General features: G+C 38.2%; 1 protein-coding gene across 3 annotated transcripts in view; it reads right to left on the reverse strand.

Moving 5' to 3' along the window:
• Window positions 1–326: 326 nt before the first annotated feature.
• LOC108618213 (UNC93-like protein) overlaps window positions 327–13,443 on the reverse strand; it is a 31,573-nt gene continuing 18,456 nt past the window's right edge. For all 3 annotated transcript variants that reach the window (XM_018014134.2, XM_089475328.1, XM_089475327.1), the window contains exons 2-6: window positions 9,736–9,913; window positions 3,637–3,771; window positions 3,140–3,545; window positions 2,188–3,041; window positions 327–2,118 (exon numbers count right to left, since the gene is read on the reverse strand). In XM_018014134.2, the coding sequence (XP_017869623.1) occupies window positions 1,939–2,118; window positions 2,188–3,041; window positions 3,140–3,545; window positions 3,637–3,771; window positions 9,736–9,783 (1,623 nt within the window). In that variant the 5' untranslated portion in view covers window positions 9,784–9,913 and the 3' untranslated portion in view covers window positions 327–1,938. The remainder of the gene's footprint in view (window positions 2,119–2,187; window positions 3,042–3,139; window positions 3,546–3,636; window positions 3,772–9,735; window positions 9,914–13,443) is intronic.

Raw genomic sequence — 13,443 nt, forward strand, 5'->3', positions numbered from 1 at the left:
CGCTTATTACCGTTATATAAAAACTGTGTTCTTGGACTCATAGTTCAAATAGATTATTATCGATAACTACAGATTTTGTGTTAACATAGATTATTATCAATAATCAATACTTCTTGTCATTGTCCAGAAAGCCACAATCGATTATTATCGATAGCTACAGATTTAATTTTTTAAGCATTCTGACTTTGGAGTCGGAATCAAATACAAAAATTTACAAATAATGCGAAAATTCGAAAATTTCAGATGAAACTAAGGAAGTTCATTGGACAACAAACTTTTGGATACTTATTCATTTTAGTTTGAAAAAAAAAAAAAAAAAACAGGCATTTAAAATATTTATATTCATTTATTTATTTTTATATTTTACATAATATAATGAACTACTTATTTAACTAGGAAAAAAAAAAAAAGAAAATTGTATGCATTATTTATAATTTTTTGTTTTGTTTTGATTTTGTTTTTGTTTTTTTTTTGTGCATTTTTGTTTTTTACATTTGATTATATTTGCATAAAACTTTTAAATAAAACGAAAAAAAAATATATGTTTGTATTTTGTGTTTATGCAATCTTATGAAAATGATAATAATTGCGATTTGAGGGAGGTTGATTTAATATTTTTTTTAATCTTTTGTTTTTGTTTTTAAAAATGTTATTCCAACACGAAAATAATATTTTGTTTCTCTTCAATTTTATATATATTTATATGAATATCATTTTCTCTTTTTTTTTTTTTTTTTTTTTTTTTTGAAAAGAAAAATATGTTAAATAAAAAAAAAAACAGGGAACAATAACTCGCTTAAATATAGTTTAAAACATAATACTGAGCAAAAAATGTATTTCTCATTTCGCATGCTATATTTTTTGCTTATGCATTTATCAAATTTGTTTTAATCGCTTGCTTTCTATATTTGTATGTATATAAGTACATACTATATACATATATACATATATAGTATAAATATATATACATATTTATAGTATATATAGTTTTTATATATTTTGTTTTCTTTTTCGACTGCTTATAATTAATAATTAAGTTTAACATTAGTTTTCGCGGCCAGTTTTTAGTTTAGAAATTTGACTATTTTGTGACTGTGTGCACTCGTGTCGGTGTGTGTGTGTGTGTGTGTGTGTGTATTGTGAGTGTGGCTGATTATCACGTTTTCTTGTTTGATTGTTTTCTTGTGGTTTTGTATACAAGCAAAAAAAAAAAATTATTAAAAAAAAAATTTGTATATATATTGATTTAATGCTAGTATTTAAAATAAAATAACAAATTAATAGGCATATTAGCACACATACTGCTGCAGCATGTGTTGCCAGTGTGCGTGGTGCTTGTGCATGTGTGTATGTGTGCGGCTTTCTTATATTTAACTAACACACCGTTGCTTGCTTCTTCGCACACTCTGTAAAGTTGAAGACGCCCTCTGTCGTCAATTGCTATAATTTTGCGGATGCAGTCGTCGATTGGCTGCTAACATTTTTTGCATATGTACAAACGAAACTTGTGCAGGACACACACACACACACACGCACGCACACAGATGTATTTATATTAAAATTTATAGCTATGTATAGAGGCACTGGTGTGTGTGTGCGCTTGTGCTAGCTTGTTGGCCTTTTGTATTGAATGGATTTGGGAAGGGGGAATGTACTAAGTACTACGACAACTACAACGACAAAGTGCTCGGACGCGTCGCCGATGGGCCGACGAAATGTGTGTGTGCGCCTCCAGTTATGCAACAGTGTGCGTGTGTGTGTGTATGTATGTGTGTATTTGAATCTATGTTTAACATTTTTTGCACTCGTGTTTGATTAACAGAATTGCGCACTGTTAAGCGTTAACAGTTGATGCTGTTGCGGCCGCAACGACGACGCGTCGTCGCCGTCAGCGAAAATAAACAAAAAGAACGTACAACAATTAACAAATGACGACTATTACAGGCGCGTGACTACAATATCTTCCTCGAGATCGTCCAGCTCATCATCGGTCTCTTCGACGGCGTCGCCGAAGCCATTGTTGGTCTCGGCGGCAGCGGCAGCGGCTGCTGCAGCAGCCGCAGCCTCCTTCTCCTTCTCGGCAGCCTCGAGCTTCTCCTGCTTCTTGATCTTGCGTTGCTGTGGGGAAGGTAAATGAAATTCCATTAGAATCGTGTCTCCATTGGCACTCGGACTTCGGGAACTTACCTTCTTTCTGTACAGAATCTCCACAATGACGTAGCCAATGCAGCCGAGCGTGAGGACAGCCAACAGAATGTAGAGCTTCATGCGGGTGCAGAGCGTTGTGGCATAGGCGTAGGCGATGACGAAGCCAGCCGACTCCCAGAGGCGATAGTTCGAGAAGGCGGCCTCCTTGTTTCGCCTGAAGAGCAGGCCGTAGAGACCGTTGATCTGCGTCTGCCAGACGGCGTCGCCGACACCCCACAGGCCGGACATGGCGTAGAAGATGAGCGGATTGTCGGGATTGGGCCGCCAGAAGAGCTCGACGGAGATGAGCGTGAAGTGGACGACGGCGCCCAGCACAATGATGGGCGTGCGGCCAATGTACTTCATCACAGAGCCAAAGAGTATGGAACAGAGAGCGTTGACGACGCCAAAGCAGATCATGACGAAGCCAATCTGGTGCACGCCCAGGGCGCACGCCACATAGGCCTGGGTGAAGTCGGCGCCAATGAACGCCTGCTCCATGCCAATGAAGACGGTGATCGGTATGAGCAGCTGCAGATTGGGTTTCTTCATTTGACGGAACGTGGCCGACAGGAGCTGAAGGCCGGACAGCTCCGCCGCCGAATTGGAGCCCTTGCGCTTCTCACCGTAGCGCTTGAGGGGATCCAGGAAGAAGGCAATGATGCACACGGCGGCCACAATGCACGACAGATAGATCATGGAGATCTCGAAGATCTCGTTCTCTGGCGGACGCTCCAGGTTGCCGTGGCCGCCGGTGCCGGTGGTGCAGAAGTTGGCACCACAATACTGCAAATCCTCCTCACTGATTGTGGAATTGGCACTGCTGCTGCCACCATGTGCGCCGCTCGACAGAACTGCAAGGGAGAGAGACGAAGAGAAAGAGAGAGAGAGAGACAGAGAGAGAGATATTTAGTCATGTTGTCCAGCGCTTCACGCATTTATGTCGACTTACCCAAGCTGGAGATGAGATTGCCCCAGAGCTCGGCGGATTGCCAAGCCAGGAAGAAGAAGCCAAAGAAGCGCACAATAATGGCATCGACAGCTTGTTCAGTTATCTTAGCATACACCTGCCCAACCTGTGTCAGATATGTGGCCTTGGACGCCCACATCGGCGCCGCCCCCATACCCACCAGAATGCCAGCCGGCACGAGGGTGTAGAAGCGCGGGAACAGCTGGAAGGCAATGTACGGCGCATAGCAGAGCATGCTGCAAACGAGCGTCCATTTAACCGTCAGCTTCCGAATGATCAGCGTGGGCAGGAAGATGCAAGAGACAACCAGCGCCGCATAAATGGCACTGAGCGACACTGTGCCAAGTCCATCCTTCGAGTTGATCGAGGATTGCAGATTGGCCGTGCCCTAAATAACAATAACAACAACAACAAAAATAGCGATTGCCAATTAGTTTAGTTTGGGCTCGATTTTCTGGGCCATTGTGCGGATTTCTCACCTGGAACGCAGTGAACTGCACCATAAAGGCGATCGAGATGATTGAGATATTCTTTAAAATGCGCCATTTCTCGCCCGGATTCAGCACAACTTTCTCTCGCAGCGAGGCGGTGTCTGGCTCGAAACCAGCTTTTGGCTAAAAATAATATCAAAAGAGAGAGAAAGAGAAGAAAACGCATAAGCCAAAAATGAAAACAAACACAGCGCAGAGATGAACGTTATTCATTAGTGGAACTGGCCAGCGGGTGGGCCAGGAGTACGGGCCAGGGGAGGGTGCTGGAGGGTTGCTGGCGTTGCGTATGCCCAAAACGGATGGAATGCATTCTAGATGCGGTTTAGTTCTATACTAACTAGCTAATTAAGTGTTGTAAAACTTTAAGCAAAACTGTTTTTTTTTTTCATACGTAAATTTGTTTTTTTTTTTTTCTTTCTCAAGACCAATTAGCTTCAAGCTAAGATTTGTTATATTTGTCCTCATTTAAAATCGTTTTCTTTTCCCGCTAAAGATCAATTAATTTTATCTTATTATATAAGCTAATCGCTGGTTATCTGTAATACCTACGAGTATATTACCTAACTAGTTAGTATATATTACCTAACTAGTTAGTATCGTCTACTAATTAATGTTTTCACTTTTTAAGCAATATTTTGATTTTTTTTAGATTTTGTAAAATTGTTTTGCCTAAGATCAATTAGTTGAAATATTCTTGATGAGCTAATCTCTGGATATCTCTTCTTGTCTTTCTTAAGCTGTATATAGAAAGTCTCCTATTGTCTCTTATGCTATGTACATTATATATGTATACTCATTATCGAACTAACTAATTAGTTTGTATTGCTTACTAATTAATATTTTCTATTTTTTTGCTAAATATTTTGTTTTGTTTTTTTTTTTAAGATTTTTTTTTTGGCCTTACTTAAAGTTTTTTGTCCCCTTAAGATCAATTTGTTTAATAGTCTCATATAAGCTAATCTCTTGTTATCTCTTCTTCTTGATTATTCCTGGAATATGATCTCATGTGAATCGTTTATCATTCCTAATTGTTTTCTTGGAATTTGATTAATTTGTAGACAAACTTTTATTCAGCGAATACGATGAAATGCCATCCAAACAAATACTATAAATATATATGTACATTTATATTATAAATAAAGCTAATATTTACAGGGTATATATTGCATTATATTTACTAGATTTGATTACTGCACTTTGCCTGTTGGCCGTTCATTCATTATTTATGTAGGTGTTGGCGCGTTGACGCTTTTAGTTTCTAAAACGTAATGCGTGCGTTTTGCTCGCGTTTTGTGTGCGTTTTGTGCGCGTTTGTTGGGCGCCTTACATTGCGCATGCGCGACGCGGCCTTTAAATGGTCATAAAAAATGCGCAAGGCACCTGCCAGATAACTAACTGGGCACGGTCGTAGAACTGGCCCAAAATATCTCCATCTATATATACATATATAGAGAGAGAGATGTATATATACATATATATATATTTGTATATATCGAAATTGTGATTTTGCATGCGCTGCCGCAACCGCTCAGAAGGTTACAGCGCGCTCGCGGCGCCGCGGGGGCGATTTTTTCAGCGCTAACGCAATTTACGTAAAGTTTTTTTTATTTTTTATATTTATATATTTTACATTTTATTTTTTTTTTTTTGGCTTTGCTTTTGGGGAGGCACAAAACTGTAATTGGCATTTAACGGAGTCGTTGGCGGCGTTGGGTCCACGTTCCCTGGCCAATTAGGTGGCTAACAACAACAACTACCACAACAACAAGCGGCGTTATGCAAGCTCGAATCGATTACTGTTTCTTTTTTGTGTGTGTGTGTTTGTGTTTTACAACAAAATCGTATGTAAGTAGTTTAAAGATTATCGCATAATACGATTCCCTTGGTTCACACGCAGATTGAGGAGGAGCGCGTGATGCGAGTGGGCGGGGTCTGGGCGGGGGCCTTAGGTCTTGGTAGACAAGTGAAGGTGGATTGAATCTTGTTTTGTTTGTATGCAAATCACAAACGCAACAAAATGTACGAAAATTCCCCGACCTTATCAATAAAGAAAAAAAAGAAACAAATAAAAAAAATGCTCAAAATTATCTAAAAAGGTTTTTTTTTTAAGTGTATTATAAAAAGATTTCTATTCGTGTAACTTAAACTGTAATTGCTCTGGCTTTTTATTGCTACTATTAATATTATTATTATTTATATTCATTTTGTTGTTTCGTCTTCTGAGTGTTTGTGTGTGTGTGTGTGTTTTTTTTTTCTTTTTTTTGGCATTTACAGAACAAAATTGCATTTAATTAGGTACTAAAACGCAAAAAAATGCACAGCACAAACAAGTTTTTGGCGACCAACACACAAACATAAGCAACAACAATTGAATAAAATAAAATAAGTCAAAAAAATCAACAACAACAACAGCGCGTGGCCACGTCAATACGGCCCAGACGAATGCAATTGGCGAAATATTACTCATACGCCGCAGGTGTCAGTGGCTGAGTGGACATTGAACAGCCTGCACTAAAATAATAGCATTATAGAGCGCTACGAAATACATGTATGGACGGGGCAGAGAGAATTCTACAAGCATATAAATGCATTATATGTGCATGCGTATATATGTATATATCTGAGCACATTTACAAATTGTATGAAAATGTTTTGCTTGAGCTTTATAAGCGAAATCTCACAGATATTGCTGACTACAAACATTTGTAGCTAGTAAGAGTGCTCTAGTTGAGACTGCTCGACTACGAGATACCCAGGACTCTCCAAAGGCTAATACTTGACGTATACTTAAGGTTAAGAGAGCACGACATTCAAAATTAAAAGCATAAAAGGTCTATATATTCATTAAGCGTACCAATAGAAGGAATCTGAATTTTCTAGTTCTGGCAACATTCAAAATAAATTTATTTAATTAATCAATTAAAAATAAAGCCAAACTATCGATAAGTTATTGAAAAAATATAATAAGCACTCGCTGCGTATAGTATGCACGAATATATATGCCAAATTTCAAATCTCTAGTATTTAAAGTTTACGAGATATTTGCGTTTAGATAGATGGAGAGATGGACAATCGGATAGACAGATATGGATATGGCTAGATCAACCCAGCCCGTTATCCAGATTAACAGTATACAAGCCGTATGGCATCTGCCACGCCTCCTGCTGCCTGTTACATACACTTGCTCAAAAAGTATATACCCCGATATCGCGTTTTCAATGGGTGTAGAAACACTTCTAATTGCAATTGCAATTTAATTAAGTTTCAAGAGAGTTTGCCAATTCGCAAATGAAATGCACTTAGCATAGCATAAATAACGAGCCGAATGCATGTGCTATAAATAAAAACTGGTCGACAGTTAATTCGCTCTAACTGTAAACGCCGCTCGATCTCTTTGTGGGGCGGCGCGTGCAAATCAGCTGACGTAGCCATGTCTGAATGTATGTAACTGACTGACGGCAGGTGGCGCTGCTAACAATTTGCCTAGACAACGGCCATGCACACGGACAGCGAGACAGACAGACAGACTAATATGCATATGTGTGTGTGTGTGTGTGTGTGTGTGTATGCATGAGCGACTACAACTTCAGTTCGATAATAATAATATGCATGAATTCAATTTCAATCCGAACCAAATCTGAGGCGGGCCGCTGCCCGCTGGCCAGCGCAATAACAATAATCGTGAGGCAAGTGCGAAACATGCATAAAATACCATACGATATGGCAAAGAGAGCAAAGCAACAACAGCAGCAGCAAAATCTCTGAGACTGGCAGCTAGGGAAACCAGTTACATGCCTGCCACTGGCCCGAGCGCCTTGTGCCAGTGAGAAGCGCGTAGAGCGGCGCACAGCGGCGCACGAGATTTGCGTTGTTTTATTTTTAAACTCGGCACGTTTCGTGTTTGCTTTTTGGCTTTCAGCTCTGTGCGTCTGTCGCCCCTCGCTACATACACACATACACACATACATACATACATGCATGCATAAATATATATATATTTATATATATTTCTTTTTTACATTGACTTGACTTGACTTTACATAAATTTGTATTTGTTATTGAGTTTTGGTTATTCGCTGCCTGATTCTCTGGTTTCTTAACGTGGCACACCAAAACGGGTTTACCCATTGAGCGTTCTCACTGCGACCCGAACTGGCTGCGGGCTATTGGGCACATTGGATGCTGGGGCTGAGGCTGAGGCTGAGGCTGAGGCTCTGGCTCTGGGTGGTGGTACGGCCACACGATTACAATTATAAATGAGCAATATTTTTATTATTGTGAAACCAATTGTGCAATCAGATTGGATTTTATATGGCACACGCAGACAGATCTAGGCTCTTGCAATTAGGACAGATCTCACACTCGGCATATACATATATGTATGTGTATATATAGATGTATAGTTATTCGTATTCATGTTTGTCTTTGGCTCTTCAGCGCTTTCTGCTGTCACATTTCTTTTTGGCCCGGCTCGTTTTCGCGTGGGCCTCAGCGCTGTCTCTGTTTCTGAGTTTCTTGAGGTGAAATTTATTTTATGTGCTTTTAGGTAGGAGTGCCCACTTCACTTCCCTTCACTTCGCTACACTCCAGCGCCCCCATGGCAGCCTGTGGCCGCCTTTAAGCCAGCAGCATCATCATTCATCATCAGCCACATCCCGTGATCATCGCACGCACACATATGTATACATATATAGGTATGTATGTATGTCTGTGAGAGGTGAGCTGCTTTTGAATACTTCCTTATTTATTATATACATATATATCTTTTTTATTAGTATTGTTTTTTCTCTTTTTTTTGGGGCATATCATAAATTAGTGTGACGCCTGTCATTATTATAAAACATGATTTCTTGGCGAAGGCAAACACAGTCATTAGCCAGCAGACATATTGTAATATAATAGACAATCTAATATGCATATATTGTACATACAGACTATTTGTAGGTATATGTGTACAGTCTCTGCCTGAATGAACTCAACAATTGTCGCTATTCTAGTCTAGTTAAGAATTTTGTCTCGCTTTCATGCTTACAGTGTTGTTCTATATATGAGCCAGTCTTACAGCTGATTTTTATTACATTCCATACAAATATAGACATACATATTCCAATATATATTCATATGAATTGGATTATATTGTAATCTTTGTTGCAAACTTGTTTCGTGCTCAACAAGCGCTGTGCAATTGATACGTACATGATATATATACACACATATGCATTCATATATGTATGTGTATATCTCAATGATCTCGCGGCTATAAACAATAGGTCAAGAAATGCATTTGCTTGAAATCAGTTAACTACTTCTCGTTCTATCTAATGCGAAAGGTTTTACGTTTTCAGATTTATTTCCATAATATTTTTTTTAATTCATTTTTTTTGCAATGCGTACATTGACTTTTGTGAAGGCCTGTGAGCCGGATATGTAATGTTCAGCCTCATTATCTATGTCGCCTGTCAGAGCAGATTAGTATTATTTTAAGATCACATGTAACTAGTAGCATTTGAACTGTCTGGCTATGGATGTGAAGTAATATTTTTCTAGATGTGATAGTTATCTATACTATATCTATATATGTATATGTATAATATAGTTATCTATATATATAACTGTACAATCTATCTACATATATCATGTGTATCTATCAATCTATATCTATCTATGCATCTATATCTACATATATGTATCTATATCATATTTCACACTATTTGATATCTAGGATTTTATATCGTATATATCTAAAAATCCTAATTTTCCATTTATATCATATCTATCTATATAATTTTTTATTTATTTCATATGTATATAAATTATATATCGATCTATATCAAATAAAATATATATGCCCAGTATATTAATTTCCTTATATACATATGTTCATACATCTAGAAGTTGTAACCTATCAAAACTATTACTATTTACAAAAAGAAAACAAATATATGTTTTTTTTTTTTCAATTTGAGGTTCAGCTATTGGATTCAACAAGGATACTTAGGGAATGATAACTTTCTACAAGATTTCTAGGCATTCCTTTAGGCACTATCCATTCGCAACATCATGGGGATCGATATGCTTAGCACTCACCTTGACGGGCTCATCGTTCTCGAAGCCAGCGTTTGTAAAACCAGTCATCTTGGCTGGCTTTGTGTGTTCTCTGAGTACTCCGATTTGGTTAAGTTGCCGGTGAGAGAGAGATGCAGATAGAGATATAGAGAGACCGTGGTGGGGATGTTGCTAATCAATTGGGCGGCTTTAATGCTTTCTGTAATGAGAAGAACGAGAGAACAAGATGTTGAATAGAAGCCATTAGGCAATTATAAAGCGATTTGCGAGACAAAGTCAAACCAAAACGGGCAAAAAGATCACGTGTTGCTCACAGACAACACACACACACACATATATGTACATATACATAGTATGCACATGTATGTGTATATGATTATTATTTAAATTGAAAACATATTAGAAGCAACCATTGAGATGGGCAGTAATAAGCCAAGCACGAGCTGTTATATGGGTAGGTGGAGAGACATATCAGCCGATGTATATATGTATATATATACAGGTTTATATACATATATGAAATAAGTGCGCCATGGCATGTGTAATACTATAAGCACAACAATGACAATGACAATAACAATAACAATAACAATAATAATATTATTTATTATTAGCAACACAAACGAGAGACATTAGCTGGCAGACTTTTCATTATTGAAATTGTGGCCATAATTGTTGCTGTTGTTGCTGTTGTTGTTGTTGCTGCTGCTGCTGGGATTTTCGTAGACAAATGATATAATTTGATTGGATTGAATTTATTTTGTTTTGCGTTCATAGTTTTTATTCTCATTTTTATGTATAGACTGTCAAGTGTGACGACCAGCCAAACGAATGTGTGTGTGAGTGTGTGTGTGTGTATATTGTGTACTGTATATTATATATCAGTTAATTTTCGGTTTCAATTTTCGTTATTCGTATCTCTAATAGGATTGATTCGGTTTGCTGAATGAACGCAAATTCTATTAGCTTTGATTTGGCTTGACTCGAGTCAAATTCTAATCAACTTATAGATCAGCTATGGACAGTGATGGGCTAATGCCCGTGGCATTCAATTAAGCTCATATCCCACAGACACTCAATATCGATTTGGGGATCGGGCAGGTGATCAGAGTGACCATGAAATGGCATTAATTAGCAACAATTTTGATAGCATCACTAGCTGATATGTAATTATGGGATTAGGCCAGACATTGATCACATTGCACATGCTCTTAATGAGCTACTAATATGCCTGAACCCGGAACCAAGTGACCATGGAGGACCGCTAATTAAAATCAATTATTTGCATACGTGATGCATATAGAGGCTCCATTGTGTGTCCAGCCCAGCTCGCATTATAATAGATGCGTGTGTGTACATGAATATACATATATCTGAATCTATATCTATATACACATATATGTATATTCGTATTCCCATAATCTGTCTAGTATTCTGCCATTGTTCTGCTAGTGCTGTAATTAGCTGCTGGTCGCGCCAGTTCAAGTTCATGTTTCCTGCTAGCTGTTTTTTTTTTTATTTTTAGCTTTTTTATTTTGTGAGATATAAATGTGTAGAGTCGGGCAGGTGGACAGGTGGATAGGTGGGCAGGTAGACATCAATTAATTGCATATTAGTAGTATGCCGCATACACAATTATTCACACAGGTACACAAAGCATAAGGCTTCGCTTGTCGCTTCAATGAAGCGATAAGCATCGAGCTAAACACTTTTATGGCCCGTCTATAAACAACGACTGCGGACAAAATGAGATGGCATAGATATTCTTAAAACAAAAAATAGCATCTAATAAAATAAAAGAAAGAAAAAAAGATGATGAAGACGAAGAAGATGAAGAAGAAGAAAACATATTGCCGAAATTAACATAAAAATGCTCCAGCTTATGGCTCTTAATAAGACGAGCCGCGCCGCAGTCGCAGCTTTATAATTTGTTAACAACAAATTAATATTTATGTATGCAAAAAACGCAAAAAGTCGACACCGCCGAAGAGGAAGAGCTCCAACTCATAGAATTAGCAACGAGCTTGTCGCCCAAAGAGGAGCTGCGAGTGGTTGGGGTACAGACAAATTTGTAGATTTGTAGATTTGTAAATTTGTGAATTTGTAAATGTGTAAATTTATGAATTTGTAATTTTGAAAACTTGAAAATTTGTGAATAATAATCATAATTTTTTGTAGGCTCATACAGGTTTTTTTATCTATCTATCTGTCTGTGCCCAATTGGAATTCCGAAAAAATGCAAAACAAGCGGGCAGTAGAATGTTAAATCCCTGTTAAGCAGACCTAGCACTGCTAAGCAATGTTAATGTTTACACGCCAAAACATGCTGTTAACAGCAAAGTTAACATGAATGTTGATTTGCTAACAGCAAGCAGCAATGTTAATGAAGTCATATACTGCTAACAGCAATGTTAATGCTAAACCGGCTTAACATGGAAGTTGATTCGCTAACAGCACACAACACTGTTAATAAGATTACAGCTATGTTAACTATCCAGTAACATGTTTTGAACAGCAATGTTATGTTAAATTGATTAAATTAACATACCGTGAGCAGCAATGTTAATGTCAAAGTCACGTTACATGTATGTTAATTAGTTAGCAGCATACAACACTGTTAATAAAGTCAACAGAATGCTAACTCGCCAACATTGCATTCCATTCCATGACATTGCATGCTGTTAAAGTCAATGCTAGATCCTCAGCTCAGATCACTCAATCAATGGATCAGTGGAGCTGAGCTGCAGACTGGACTGGATTGCATTGGCAGTTGGTTGTTGGTAGAACTCCGTTTGGCTTTGTAAATGTCAACTTAGCTGTGTCTGTAATGTCGGTTACAGAATTTATAAAATGTGCTGAAAATTGCACACCGTGATTCCCGGGCCAGATGCAGGCTCAAGTACTGTTAGCTAGCTGTGGAATAGGTATTAAACTATTAAAAATTATTATACGGCATCTGTGTGTCTGTCTGTGTCGGTGTGTGTGTGTGTGCTCCCGCTGGATACAATTACCATTTCCAAGGAGCTGGATTGGAACAGGGGCAGGGTTGGTTTTGGGGCTGGGTCTGGGACTGAGGGCACTTTCATTATAATATATTATATTCCATTCTCGTTATTATTATATTATTTTTGCTAGCATGCACTTAACAGAGTCTCTGCCTCATGTGCTCAATGTTTATGGGCCAAGTTAACGAAACACTCAAATATTTTGCCTGTGTATGCGTATGTGTGTGTGTGTGTGTGTGTGTGTGTAAGTGCTTACGGCGGAATAAACGTGCACGGCTATCCGCCAGAGCCGGTGCTCAAAAAAAACCGCGTGCGAAAATAAAAAATAATATGAAATCAAATGGAAACGGGCTATTAATATTAATAATAATAATACATGCTACAACAACAACGATAACAGCAGTAGCAACAACAACAACAACAGCATAAAGAACTTGCTTCTGTTACCGCTTCGGCTGCAACAAATACAAACAGACAAACAGCAGCCGCTGTCGATGATTATAATAATGATGCTGACGATGATTATGATTATGACGATGTTGCTGCTGACGTCAATTTTGCTTAGCGAATTGACGAAACTCTCACAGCTTGCAAACGCCACTTGCTCTACCTGTTTACCCTATGCTCTAAGCCCACTTTTAACGGGGAAAATGGGGAATTTTTCGAAATACCCTGACATTGATAGATGAGGAGGTATGATAGAAGAGAGAGAATCTGGGAGGAA

The sequence above is a fragment of the Drosophila arizonae genome, chromosome X, assembly GCF_054131065.1.
Source record: "Drosophila arizonae isolate 15081-1271.41 chromosome X, UAZ_ARI_1.0, whole genome shotgun sequence".
Classification (NCBI taxonomy): domain Eukaryota; kingdom Metazoa; phylum Arthropoda; class Insecta; order Diptera; family Drosophilidae; genus Drosophila; species Drosophila arizonae.